Source organism: Orycteropus afer, unplaced genomic scaffold (assembly GCF_000298275.1).
Source record: "Orycteropus afer afer isolate SDZICR_OR568_19922 unplaced genomic scaffold, OryAfe1.0 scaffold00117, whole genome shotgun sequence".
Lineage (NCBI taxonomy): Eukaryota > Metazoa > Chordata > Mammalia > Tubulidentata > Orycteropodidae > Orycteropus > Orycteropus afer.
The window spans coordinates 2,194,706-2,210,011 of NW_006921704.1; the positions used below are offsets into that span (position 1 = coordinate 2,194,706).

At 36.7% G+C, this 15,306-nt stretch overlaps 1 protein-coding gene across 1 annotated transcript in view; it reads left to right on the plus strand.

The window, feature by feature from the left end:
* The window catches only part of UGGT2 (UDP-glucose glycoprotein glucosyltransferase 2), a 601,530-nt gene that overhangs the window by 532,218 nt on the left and 54,006 nt on the right, over positions 1–15,306 (plus strand). The window contains exons 32-36 of the mRNA XM_007944010.2: positions 712–810; positions 2,477–2,561; positions 7,964–8,146; positions 9,748–9,908; positions 10,559–10,673. Coding sequence (XP_007942201.1) covers positions 712–810; positions 2,477–2,561; positions 7,964–8,146; positions 9,748–9,908; positions 10,559–10,673 — 643 coding nt within the window. The remainder of the gene's footprint in view (positions 1–711; positions 811–2,476; positions 2,562–7,963; positions 8,147–9,747; positions 9,909–10,558; positions 10,674–15,306) is intronic.

A 15,306-nucleotide genomic window follows, 5' to 3' on the forward strand; every position in this document is an offset into this window, starting at 1 on the left:
CAGCCACTCCTTGGAAGGAAGATGGGGCAATCTACTTCCGTAGTGATACTGCCTCGGAAACCCAAGGAAGGGTCGCTATGAGTCGGGTCCAACTCGATGGCACATAACAACAACAACAACAGCAAGCTAGAGAATTATTGCCAAAGCTCCTCCTTATATATGAGAAGCAGACCACATCCCTAAAGCAGCTACTCAGCTGCTTGTGGTGTATCCCACCATGGAGATGATTCCCATTCTCCTCATGGGGAATAACTACCACCAACTGCCCAGCCTCTCAAACAGGCCCAGCCAAGTTGACACACAACCTTAACTACTACAAAGCTCTTGTGTTAAGGAGATCATAATCAGTGTGATGAAACAAAATGTGTATGAATTGTTGCATGGAAAATTAGTTTGCTCTGTAAACTTTCACTCAATGACAACAAAAATATAATAAAAATTAAAATAAAGCTAATTGAAACTCACAAAGATAAACAGGTATGTATTTGCATTCCATGTTAACAACTAAACATAAATAATATTGTGTGATATTAATTGCCACATGTGTTTAATACTAATAGTTTATAATTGCAGGGATAAAATATTTTTAAGTATAATAACTATTCATTTTAAAGCCATTCCTATTTTTATTGCTTATCAAATTTAGGTTTCGTTTAGTTATTAAATTTTGATGATATAAAGAAACTGTCAATTTCTACTCTTTTATTCCAGTTTCACAATAAGATTGCATAAAGAAGATGACAAAGGTGACGCAGATGTTCTAAACATTTTTTCAGTTGCTTCTGGGCATTTATATGAACGGTTTTTAAGGTAGGTATATTTTTTATTAATGTTTGAAAAAGTAATACGTTTACATAGTTCATAGCTCATAAAGAAATACAAAGTAAAAAAAAAAAAAAATCCTTAACCTTGATATCCTGTTCCCTTTCCAACTAGAAACCAATGTTAGTATTATAATATCCCATCAAAGATATATTATGCATATACAAGTAAATATATATACATTTTCCTTTCATACCTCCATTTAACCCAAGTAGTAATAAAATATGTACTGCTCTGATCTTGCACTATTTTTATAAATTAAAATTATAAAGTAAATATGTTTTTAAAATCAATTAGATTTCATGAGTTTTATTTGGAATATTGATTTTCTTTAAAGCTAAAAAGTGGATTTACAGGTATCCCTACTTTTCCAAAGTGTTTTACACCACCACTTCACTCTTATGAAACACCTGTATTTGTACTGATTTTCACTAACCTAAGGAAATCCAAGGGAGCTCTGGTGGCATAATGCCTAAGACATTTGACTGCTAACAAAAGGTTAGTGGTTCAAGCCCACCGGCCACTTCTCAGAAGGAAGAGTGGGCAATCTACTTCTGTAGAAATACTGCCTTGGAAACCCAAGGAGAGCTCGCTATGAGTCGGATTCGACTTGAGATTGTTGCTTTTACAAAAAATGGGAAAAGCAAAACTAGGGTTTAGCATCTATTTCACAGCAAGCTGTTAATGAGGCAGCAGGCTCCCGAACAGCACAGTTGTACTGCTGAGCTCCTTTCCTGGGAACCACCACACTTCAGCATCTAGCTGCCATAGCTTTGAACTGTGTCTGGGAACATTATATATTAGTATTAAGTTTTATATGTTATTTGATATAATTTGGTAGGTTATTTTTTAGGTCTGAGAACAAAAATTTTTCATTATTATTAATGATAATTCCTTGTTTGCTTTATGCCATGTCCTCTTACAAAAGGTTTCATAGGAACACTTTAGTTTCAGGTAGCAGGGGAAACCTATATTTATAATAAGATGATATGGGAGAAAAGGTATATAGTAAATTTTGCTTTTCTGATGGAAAAAAAAATTGCTTGGTTAATAAAACAGAGGTAAGAAGAAGTAAACATTTACAAAAAATAGGGTCATTTTTTTAACATTTTTTAGAAGAATAAAAGAAAATCCCTGGACAGTGTGTCCATTATAGTGTTGATGTTCTAAAATGGAACTTCAAGATGCATTTGCATCTTCTGTGAATAGCTTAGGATAGAAAAACAAATGAATTATCCAGTGAATTTATCAATACAGAAAAATCATTCAATTCTTCAAGTTTTGCTTGACTAATATTAATCACACAGTACTAGAGCCAAGATTAGAACTTAATTAAGTGAAACAAGGCTGTTTCAGACTGGCTTCTCTGTCAAATAAAAAAAAAATTATCTAAATTGCTAAATATGTGTGTGTGTGTGTGTGTGTGTATATACACATACATACATACATACATATATACACATATATATAGTTTTTCATCCTTATATATCATATACTTGATCAGTCATAATATTTGAAGATATTTCAGTCTTTCAGTCCATAATTCATAGTCAAAAACTTTTAATACCCTTAAGTATTTAAAAACCTTAAAAAAAGTAGAGTGAACTACTATTAATATCGTTTTGTAATGGCTTTAGTGTTTTTTTTTATACAGAATTATGATGCTTTCTGTTTTACGTAACACCAAAACACCAGTGAAATTCTGGTTTCTAAAAAATTACCTCTCACCAACATTTAAAGTAAGTACAATAATCTTTTTATTATTATAGAATAATGTTTAAGTCCATCACTCATCTGTCAGTTTGTCATACTGTAGTGGCTTACATATTGTTGTGAGGCTGGAGGCTATGCCACTAATATTTCAAATACCAGCAGGGTCACCCATGGTGGTGGACAAGTTTCAGTGGAGCTTCCAGACTAAGACAGACTCAGTAGAAGGAAGAGACCATCCACTTCTCAAAGCATTAGCCATTGAAAACCTTATGAATAGCAGTGAAACACTGACTAATATATTACTGGAAAACTTTATGAATAGCCCTGAAACAGTGTCTGATGTAATGCTGGAAGATGAGCCCCTCACATCAGAAGGCACTCAGAATACAACTAGGGAAGAGCTGCTTCCTCAGAGTAGAGCCAACCTTAGTAATGTGGATGGAGTAAAGCTTTTGGAACCTCCATTTGCTGATGTGGCATCACTCAAAATGAGAAGAAACAGCTGCAAGCATCCATTAATAGTTGGAACATGGAATGTACAAAGTGTGAATCTAAAAAAATTGGAAGTTGTAAAAAATGAAATGGAGTGTATAAAGATCAATATCCAAGGTCTTAGTGAGCTGAAATGGACTGTTTTGGGCCTTTTTTAATCAGACAACCATATGATCTACTATGCTGGGAATGACAAATTGAAGAGCAATGGCATGGCATTCATCATCACAAAGAATGTTTCAGGATCTATCCTGAAGTACAGTTCTGTCAGTGATAGGATAATACCCATACACCTACAAAGACCAGTTAATACTACTATTATTCAAATTTATGCACCAATCACCAAAGCCAAAGACGAGGAAATTGAAGAGTTTTACCAACTTCTGCAATCTGAAATTAGTCAAACAAGCAATCAAGATGTGTTGATTATACTGGTGACTGGAATGCAAAGAATACCAGAAAGATGTTTATGTGTGTTTTATTGACTATATGAAGGTATTAGACTGTGTGGATCATAAAAATTATGGATAACATTGAGAAGAATGGGAGTTCCGGAACACTTAATTGTATTCATGAGGAACCTGTACATAGACCAAGAGGTTGTCGTTTGAACAGAACAAGGGGATACTGCATGGTTTGCAATCAGGAAGAGAGTGCATCGATTTTGTATCCTTTCACCATACTTACTCAATCTGTATGCTGAGCAAATAATCCCAGAAGATGGACTATATGAAGAAGAACACGCCATCAGGATTGGAGGAAGACTCATGAACAACGTGCGATATGTAGATGGCACAGCCTTGCTTGCTGCAAATGAAGATGACTTGAATCACTTACTGATGAAGATTAAAGACTCCAGTGTTCAGTATAGGTAACACCTCAACGTAAAAAAAAATGAAAATCCTCACAACTGGACCAGTACACAGTATTACAATTGAAGTTGTCAAAGATTTCATATTATTTGGTTCCACTGTTAACACCAATGGAAGCAACAGTCAAGAAATCAGACATTGTATTGCACTGGGCAAATCTGCTGCAAAAGACCTCTTTAAAGTGCTGAAGAACAGAGATACCTCTTTGAAGACTAAGGTGAGCCTAATACAAGCCATGGTGTTTTGTTGCCTCATATTCATGTGAAATCTGGACAATGAATAAGGACATCTAATGCCTTTGAATTGTAGTGTTGGTGAAGAATACTGAAAATATCATGGACTGCCAGAAGAACTAAGAAATCTGTCCTGAAAGTGCAGCTGGAATGCTCCTTGAAAGCCAGAATGACCAGACTTCATCTTACCTACTTTGGTTGTGTTGTCAGAAGGAACCATTCTCTGGAAGGATGTTATGCTAGGTAAAGTGGAGGGTCAGTGAAAAGGGGGAAGACCCTCAACGAGATGGATTGACACAGTGGCTACAACGATGGGCTCAGGTATAACAGCGATCATGAGGCTGGTGTAGGACTGGGCAGTATTTTGTTCTGTTGTACATAGGGTCGCGGTGAGTCATAGCTGACTCGATGGCACCTAACAACAACAACATGCTCATTTGGAAATAGACAAGAAACTGAAAAAGATCCCATAAATATAAACAAGATGTCATGCTAGTTTGTTTCTGTATTTTTTATTTTATCCTACAAGCCAAGCACTGTACAAGAGGACTTAACTCTTTATAAATTGAAATAATACAATCTATTTAAAGAAATTCTTAATGGGAAATTTATATCACTCACTGAAAACATAGTGCTGTGTCTAGATGAAAGTCTTAGTCCACTACATGTCAAAAGTAATGCCATCTTTGAAATAATATGTTCCTTGTTTTTGTAATTTTTCTTTCTACTCAAATTTTTTGTCTTTTAAAGCATCTTTTAAGTGAAATATAACATACGCAAAAAAGTGCACAAATCATAAGCATACAATTTCAATTTTTACAAACTTTTAAAACCCAGCTATAGAAACAGAAATTGCTTGCATTCCATATTCTTCTCCACTCTCTTCTTTCAAAGCTTTGCTGAAATTATACCTTTATGTGGACTCAATGTTTGACCACGGGAAGTCGGACAGCACAGTAGTTAAAGCGTTTGGCTGCTAATCATAAGATTGGCAGTTAGAAACCACCAGCTGCTTTGGAGGAGAAAGATAAGGCAGTATGTTTCCATAAAGATTTATAGCCTTGGAAACCCTATTGGCAGTTCTCTGCCCTGTAGGGACACTATGAGTCAAAATGAACTCAATGGCTGTGGGGGTTTTTTGTTGGTTTGGTTTGGTTTTTTGCTGCCTGACCACGCTGTGTTAAAATACAATTCCTCCTTATCTGTCACTCTATTCCCCTTTCTCTCTTCATTCTTCTCCATAGCACTGCCTTCTATAAATAACTTGTTCATTTCATTCATTTTCTATATACCACCTCCAAAGTATAAGCCTTTTGAGGGACATGACTTTCCTTTGTTTTATTCATTACTATTTTGATAGGATCTAGAACATTGCCAAGAAGCACTGGTGGCACAGTGGTTGAGCATTTGCGTGATAACTGAAAAGTCAGCAGTTCAAACCCACCAGCCACTCTGTGGGAGAAAGATGTGGCAGGCTGCTTTCATAAAGATTACAGCCTTGGAAATCTTACAGGGCAGCTCTGCTTTGTCCTACAGGGTCACTATCAGTCAGAATCAACTCAACAGGATTGGGTTTGCTTTTCAGATTTAGAACAATGCCTAACATACAGTTCCTAATCAGCTAATATTTTGAACATATATTTGTTGAATACAGAAAAGAAAAATGATTTTCTTTCTAGTTACTCTCAGTGTTCTTTTGTGTTTTTCAAATTTTGAAATCAAAGCAGTGACTCCCGACAGAACATCCATAAATTCAACCTTTTAGTCACAGACAAAATGAGGATTACATTAATGAACTTAGTTTAAATCTTTGTTGTCCTTATAAATGCAGGGGGACAAAGTAAGCATTTAACAAGTGATTAGCTACTCACAAGAATTAATGAGGAGAGAACAAATTCTGTATTTGCTTACCCATAGTTCCCTTCTTGTTTACATCCTCCTCTCAATGTTTAGGCTCTTAAACCAAACTTAGCCAACAGTGTATTTAATTAATCGTGTCTGATTTAAACAGGGAACATGATATTTCTAATCCTATAAGAAGTCACTGAATCAAATATTTAGACACAATAACTACCTTGTCTTTTTATCATTGAATTAATTACTCACAAACCTCAAAGTGAGACTCACGTAACAAGTCTACTTTTATCCATTTATAGCTCATTTTGTGTCTTTTGTATGCCCTCTTTATTGTGTCTTTAACCAGTCAACATATTGATACATGTACCAACTCTTTGGGCTATAGGTATTCCAAGATGCAGAGGCTCTTCTTTCTAAAGACAAGTTTTCTGAAGTCAAACATTAATAGTAAAAGTTAGAGAACATATATCTTAGTCAATGAGCTTGCTAGCTAATACAGTATACCTGTTATCATTGAATTATATGGTTTTATGTATACTTGTGTTTTTATATGCCACCATCTTCATATTTCTCAGTAGTAGGGGCAGGTTTGTTTTTTTTGTTTTTTTTTAATTGCGATTTAGGTGAAAGATTACATAGCAAATTGATTTTCCATACAGTAGTTCATATACATTTTATTTCATGACATTGACTGCAATTCACTGCAATGTAACAGCTCTCTTCCCACTTCTCCCTGTAGTTAGCCCTTCCTTCTGTCCTTCTTTTCTGTGCATTCCTACCCCCTGAGCTATGGCCCTGTGCAAATACTGCCCTTTCTGTTCTCCCATGATCATTGTAAGGAGTGTATCCTGATGTAAATGTTTACCCTATATGCCTATCTTTTGTTTGGCTGCAAGTCATGGGCAACTAGGGGCCATAGTCTCAGGGGTCTCACCAGGCTCCATCAGACCAGTAAATCTGATCTTTTTTATGATTTTGAGTGTAGTTCTACATTATTCTCCCACTGTATCCAAGATCTCCTGCACTGATCCTTCTCCGAGTAGTTGACAGTGGTACCTGGGCACCATCTAGTTCTTCTGGTCTCATGGTCATATAGGCTGAGGTTCGCATTGTCCACTAGTCCCTTGGACTAATTGTTTCCATGTGTCTTTGGTACTCTTCATTCTTCTTTGCTCTGGAGGAGGAGAGACCCATTGTTGCATCAAGATGGCCACTTGTGTGCTTTTAAAATCCCAGTCACTATTCACCAAAGTAGAATGTAGAACAATGGTTTTGTGTAGTATATTGTGCCCATTGAGCTTCATGTCCCCTGTGACCATGGTCCTGAGCCCACAGGTCCAACAGCTCACTCCATCAGGGAGGTTAGTTGACAGTGCCAGAAGTTATCATAACTGGCCCCTGTTAGTTCTTTCTAATTGTATGGACATTCTTCCAGCACATACAAATATATATGTAGAATTGTCATCTGCCAACATACTGCCTAAGGCATTTGACTGCTAACCAGAAGGCTGGCAGTTTAAACCTAACAGCCACTCCTTGGAAGGAAGATGGAACAATCTACTTCTGTCATGATATGGCCTCAGAAACCCAAGGAGACGTCGCTATGAGTCGGATCCAACTTGACAGCATTGAGTTTCATTTTTTTAGTTGATTTGTGGTTATGGATATATTCCCTTTTGCCTAGATATACCTGATGATTCAACCTATCTACTCATCTATTTACCCATAGATTAGTGTTTGTTATCACTGACAGTATTGTATATGTAAAAGGGTTTATCTTTGTTGTCTGTACCTCTTGTGCCAAGTAGATGCAAGTTTTATAAGCAGTAGTATTTAGACGTTTCACCCATTAGTTTGTAATAATTAATGGTAAATTCTGATTGTTAAAATACTTTTCTCTCTCTCTCTCTTTCAAACAAAACTATGTCTTTCTTGAACATATTGTTTGATTTTTGGTATGTGTCATGCTTTCAGGAGGTAATTCCTCACATGGCTAAGGAATATGGATTCCAATATGAACTAGTCCAATATAGGTGGCCCCGCTGGCTTCATCAACAGACTGAAAAGCAAAGGATTATTTGGGGTTACAAAATTCTTTTCCTTGATGTTCTTTTTCCTCTAACAGTGAACAAAATCATTTTTGTTGATGCTGACCAGGTAAGAAGATTAGCTATTGATTTGACAGTACTCAAACTTACTTTATACTTCTCTCTGAATATAGGAACTTAATTTATGTTGCTTCATGTTAATTATCTCTGTTGCTGTGCTACATAAACATATGAAATATAATTTTGATATATAAGCAAAGTATTTTAAAAAACAAAATGTCCAAATTACCCAGAAAATCATGGGTATTGCAGGAAAAAACATTGATAATTTAGGACATGGCCATTTTCTCTCTGAAGTACTAGTTATTTTTTGAGTTTAAGAATTAAAAGTAAAACAAATTTACTTCAGTCATAATAAAAGTAGTTATGTGGGTTCCCGTAAATATGGGATAGTTGTTGATATTTGTTGAAAAATGAGCCACATCTTTTTCACTGGAATAGTTATCAGTTACACACATTTGCCTCCCCTTCTTCCACCTTCAGCAGCAGTTTTTGCCATTCTACTACTACCCAAATCCTCATCACACTACTATCTAAGATCTTAAATTTGGCAAAAAATTTTGAAGATTCTCAGTCTTAAAAATGTATATACTTCTAAACACTGTTACAATCATTCTCCTTCTCTCCTTACATTGCCTTAGTAATTACTAATGGAAAAAGTAATTTTGGAAAACACACAGAATTTTTAAGAAGGATAATAATATGTAAATTTAAAAGTTCTGTGAATATGCATATGTTGGTATTTATATTTTAGAAAAAAAGTATCTCTTCAAGTCAAATACCAGAATTTACTTATATTCTAAATTCTTGTTTTTTTGGACTGTTTTTGAAATTGATAAATATGAACCATTATAATATAATAGACAAATGTGGGTGATGATGTAAGTGTTTCCCAGTCCTACTACGTAACATAAAATTTATTTGTCCTACTCTCCCCCAACAAGTATATTTTTCCAGTAGGCTGGGCAGTCTGGCAATTCAAAGTTAGGCTTACTAACATTATTTTAAGCCATTTAGAATAATCAGATTTTTCTGTTATTCTGACTAATACTTGTCTGTAAGAAATAATAGACATTTAGGCATAGTGGTTAAAGCACTTATCTACCAACCAAAAGGTCTGTGATTCAAACCACTGGCCACTTCACAAGGGAAGATGTGGCAGTCAGCTTCTGTAAAGATTATACCCTTGGAAACCCTGTGGAGCAGATTTATTCTGTCCTATAGGGTCATTATGAGTCAAAACCAATGTGACAGCAATGAGTTTGTTTGTTTTTTAACATTAAAAAGATTTTGAATTACCTTGAAATAATAAGAGCTATGTACTTGAATAATATTTAAAACCTTTCCAAAGTATAGTTTGTTTAAAATACCTTACTTGAAAATGATTTAACTAACTATTCTTACTCATGTGTAAGAGACTACTATCATATAGACCATATTTCTAAATATTGGGTTTCTATGAGGTCAAGAGGTAAAAAACAAGAATTTTAGTAAACTTATATTACATAATAAAACTGAAGAAAATGCAGTTTTCCCTGTAAGAGTATAATGATTATACCCTGTAAGAGTATAACGATAACTTGGGATTCAGATAAAGAGAGCTTATATTATTTTACAATACTCATCAGAGAAACTATCTTAATTATTTAGATTGTGAGACATGACTTAAAAGAACTTCGAGATTTAGATCTGGGTGGAGCTCCTTATGGGTATACTCCGTTTTGTGATAGCCGCACTGAAATGGATGGATATCGTTTCTGGAAAACGGGATATTGGGCATCACATCTTTTAAGAAGGAAATACCACATCAGGTAAGAAAATTTATACTCTTACCTTTTTGTAAATGAGTAATTTCCTGAATCACAAGATTTAGTTTGCTTAGAAATAACAGCAACTGATTATGTAACACTTGTTACATACAAGTAACTGTTCTAAGCCTTTACATAAATCAACTCATAAAATCTTTATAACATCCTTTTGATCCACCATTGTTATCCCTGTTCTATAGATGAGAAAGCTGAGACATAGAGCATTTATATAGCTTGCCCAGACTTAGGCTGCTAGTGCATAGCTGAGCCAATTGTTAGACCCAGGTAGTATGGCTCGAGTATATGCTCCTAACTGTACTCCAGAAGAGTTAAACTTGGATTCTCAGATACCAAAATGGAGACCCAATCTTCAAAGCTGTAATTGTTTTATAGGGTCATAGGTTCATGAGATCATAGAAAAATCAGTGGTAACCCTAAGACAAGATAAATCCTAACAGTATTATAACAAATTTCAAATTCTTTGGAAACAGTATTAGACATTGGGAGCCAAGTTATAGAAAATAATTTTTCTAATTCTTATTGGACTCAAGGATATCTATAGTTAAACTAAAATCATCACTGTAGACAGTAACTGTGCAGGGGAGTGAAAATATATAAACAGTACAGGCTTTCAGGAGTATTCATTTTTACAGTGCCTTATATGTAGTGGATCTCAAGAAGTTCAGGAAAATTGCAGCAGGTGACAGGCTCAGGGGCCAGTACCAAGCTCTCAGTCAAGATCCAAACAGCCTTTCAAACCTAGATCAGGTAAGTAAAATATTAATAGAGTAATTTTCAATATATATACATAGAATGCTTTAATTTTCTACTTATGAATTTTATAGCCTTATACTTTTAGCCTCTTTCTTAAGCTCTCCTGCCCTTTATATAATTCTCTTTTGGATGTTTCTGCTTAAATGTAGGAGCTCTGGTAGTGTAGTGGCTAAGGCACTTGACTGCTAACCAGAAGACTGGCAATTCAAACCCACCAGCCACTCCTCAGAAGGAAGGTTGGGCAATCTACTTCCTTAGTGATACTGCCTGGAAAACCCAAGGAGGGGTCCCTATGAGTCGGGTCCGACTAGATGGCAAATAACAACAACAACAACTTAAATATAAATTTTGCACTTCAAGTGCAACATTTCAAAGCTAATGATTTATCTTTACTTTTCCTCAAACTTCTTCTTCCTCCTATGTTGTTGTTGTTGTTATGTGCCATCGAGTCAGCCCCGACTCATAGCGACCCCTCCTTGGGTTTTCAAGGCAGTATCACTATGGAAGTAGGATTGCCCAACCTTCCTTCCGAGGAGTGGCTGGTGGGTTTGAACCGCCAGCCTTCTGGTTAGCAGTCAAGTGCTTTAGCCACTATGCTACCAGAGCTCCCATATATTCCCTCTCAATTTGTTACCCTATCATTGCCTTAGCCTGTTCTACTGGCATTTAAGTCTACTCGTGTCTTTTTCCCTTTCATCTTTAAAATAAACTGTCTTTGTCCTGTGCTCCATCTGACTATCACCTTATATTTTCTTTCTCCTAACAACCAAACATGTTTTTTCTTATATCCCATTCATTTCCTCAAGATAATATCTGAGACATTTTAGACAATGACCAGTTCAAGCAGAAGCAGAAGACTCTACAGTCTGTACACCCTGCTGTTCCCACTTTCCAATTAATAAAGAGCTTAGATTCTTATTAACCCTTTGCCACTAAATCAATTCTGACTCTTAGTGATCCTATAGGACAGAGTAAAACTGCCCCATCAAGATTCCAAGGCTATAGTCCTTATGGGAGCAGACTGCCACATGTTCCTCCCACGGAGAGGCTGATAGGTTTAAACATGAGACCCTTCTGACCTTTGCATTAGATATTCTCTCAGCCTTGAATTCTCAAAGATGTCTGCATGGTAAACCCTTATACCTTCATCTAAATTTCACTCAAATGTCACCTTCATAGGGACATATGGCCCCCTGAGATAATAACAGCAAACCTCAATCACAGCTTACAACTCTGCCTCCCTATTCCCCTTTTCCTGTTTTATTTTTTTCTCCATAGTACTCATTATCAGTAAATATTGTTTAATAACTTATTCTACTATTTTCCCACTAGAATGAAGTGAAAGCACCATAAGCTCAGGATCTTTGTTTTCTGATATTTCAGAGCTTAGGAGAGTATCTGGCACATAGTAGGTGTTCTAGAGATATCTGCTGAATGAATGAATGGTTTTGTGGACCTGGTGTGTTTGAGGGATAGCAAAGAGGCCAGTGAGGCTGGAACAGAATAAGGAGGGCAGAAAAAATAGTAGGACATGAGGGTAAAGAGATAACAGAGGGTCTAGATAATGAAAAAATTTTAAGTTCATTGTTTAAAAATCTAGCAATTGTAAAATTATAGATCAAAATACTAATGATTTGTTTAAGATCATACTGATGAGGCACTGAACTGGGGGGTGGGCAGTCATTCTTAAAAGTTGTGAGGACTCCAATTATGCATGTACATACATGCAAAATAGGATCTTTTAAAAATTACCATTTTGCAGAAAATTAATGTAGAGTCCTCAGTAAACCCCAGTGACATATCTGATTTAGATTATAATAACACATTTTCTACAGTTCTTTGTAAGCTTTCCAATAGACTATTATCAAGGACTCCTTAGTCCTACGTAAAATGAAAGACTGTGAAATTGTCTGTCATCTGCCTGTGGAAAATTAAAGAATGGATTTCTTTTTCAAGCCATCCAGGATGTGTCTGGAGAATTCTCCCAGCACTATGTCACCATGTTTGGGGGATCATTGCTCCTATTCTGAGGCAGTGGCTCCTAGTGCCACCAATCTACTCAGATACTTCTCATTAAAGTTTAAGTGATGTCCTTTTATTAAACACTTCTCATTTCTTGCCTTCTTTGCAGCACGGATATATTTTACCTCTCCTTTCTTGAAACCCTCTCTTGGCTTCTATAATACTTTAATAGTCCTGGTTTTTCTCTGATGTCTGCACCTTTGTTACGGAAGTTGTGTTTGTGAACTACTCTTCCTCTACTTGGAGAATGATTTTAGCCATTTTAATATAGATTTTCAGATCAAAATGTTGAGGGGGTGGTACATCACAGCATCTTCTATTACACACCTTTGTACTGCATGATCTACTTCTTTGTATAAATTCTGGGGAAACATGTGGAATGTTAGTGGGACAAAGTAAAGCCCATACCACAGAGCCTAGTCTCAAGACTACAATTATACCCCTCATCTCCCTCTGCTCTCCATTCTCAATTCTCCTAACCTAGTAACATGACCCAGAACCTCATTCCTGAGGGATCTGAGACATTGGCCTCAATGTCCTTGAAGCTGCTGCATTTTTTTCTTCACTGTGAAAATTAAGCAAGGATTACCATGAAACTCTCAGATGAATAACGTGGGTACTAAACATTCCCTGTTGCCACTGTATAACAGCATCTCTAACACTTCCTTATGATCAGAGACAATTACCTCTGCCAACATGGTGGTTCCACTTCTTGCCTACAGAGTCCCTTGATTCAAGGAGCCCAGAATGCTTGGGTGGTAGTTGTGACTTAAAGTGCATGGGACTTTGTCCTTTGTTCAGCTGTTTCCCTTAGGACCAGGACCTCTAAACCCACAGAACCCAGAATTGTAGGGATCAAAAGCACAAATTTCCCAGGAGGATCACTGGGTGTAATGATAAACAGGGTCACTTCTACTTTCACTCCTCCAGGGGGAAAAAAAAAAAAAATCCAGTTGCCATCAAGTTGATTCTAACTCATAGTGATCCTATAGGACAGGGTAGGATTGCCTAGGATTTCTAGGACTATAAATCTTTATGGAAGCAAACTGCCTCATCTTTCTACCACATTGGGTTCAAACCAACACCCTTTTGGTTAGCAACTGAATGCTTTGACCACTCCACCACCAGAGCCCCTTTTTTACCCCACGTTGTTGTTGTTGTTATGTGCCGTTGAGTTGGACCTGACTCATAGCGACCCCTCCTTGGGTTTCTGAAGCAGTATCACTACGGAAGTAGATTGCCCCATCTTTCTTCCAAGGAGTGGCTGGTGGGTTTGAACCGCCAGCCTTCTGGTTAGCAGTCAAGTGCCTTAGGCACTATGCTACCAGAGCTCCCACCCAAGTAATTCTTCCAAATGGGGACATAGCGCCATATCATGGTGGTTAGTTTAGAGCATAATACTACATCTGGAGGATGGCACTTCACTGGTGCAGGATACTGTCTCCAAGCTTCACCTCTGCTGTGTCTTGAGTAAACAATTCTATTGTTCTGTCAGGCCAGGAGTTTCTGAGTAGTTTCACATGTGACAGGATTAGTGGATCTCATGGTCATTTATATTCTGCTATACTTCCTTTGCTGTAAAGTTGTAACATGAGATACCCAAAGATGTTGCCAGTTTATGTCACCCCATAGGTTCATCTATCAGCCTGTACCCCAAAACTCTTTGCTCTTAATCTTAAAATAGTTTTCCTTTTGGACTTCTAGAAAATCACTCAACCCATACAAAGTGAATGATAAGATGTATCATCTAAAGCAATTCAAACAGTTTTAGGGCTAGATTCACAAAAGTAAATACCTCTATTTGAAAAGAGTAAAGGTCTCGAGGGAGCTCTCAAGGGAGCTCTGGTAGCATAGTGGCTAAGACACTTGCCTGCTAACCAGACAACTGGCGGTTCAAACCCACCAGCCACTCCTCGGAAGGAAGGTTGGGCAATCCTACTTCCGTAGTGATACTGCCTCGGAAACCCAAGGAGGGGTCTCTATGAGTCAGGTATGACTCGATGGCACATAACAACAACAACAACAACAACAACAAAGGTCTCGAATAAATAACCTCAACTTTTACATGTAAATTAGAAATAGAAGAGCAAATTAAAACCACAGTAATGTTAAAGAGTAAACCTCACATTGAAGACTTAAGTGCTTCTGATTCAAGCCATGGTATTTTCAGTAGCCTCATATTCATGTGAAAACTGGACAGTGAATAAGAAAGAGTGCAGAATAGATGCTTTTGAATAGTGGTGTTTCCAAAGAATATTGAAAATATGATGGACTGCCAGAAAAACTAACAAATCTGTCTTGGAAGAAGTATAGCCATAATGCTCCTTAGAAGGAAGAATGGTCAATCTTTGTCTCACCTACTTTGGTCACATTGTTAGAAGGACCAGTCCCTAGAGAAGGATATCCTTGGTAAAGTAGAGGGTCAGTGAAAAAAGGGAAGACCCTCAATGAGATGAATTTACATGGTGGCTGTGACAGGGGGCTCAAGCATAGTAAAGATTGTGAGGATGGTGCAGGACTGAATGGCACAACAAGTGGAAAATGGAGAATAATTAACAACAACAAAAACAACAGTGAAAATGTAAACAGAAAAATTATACATTTT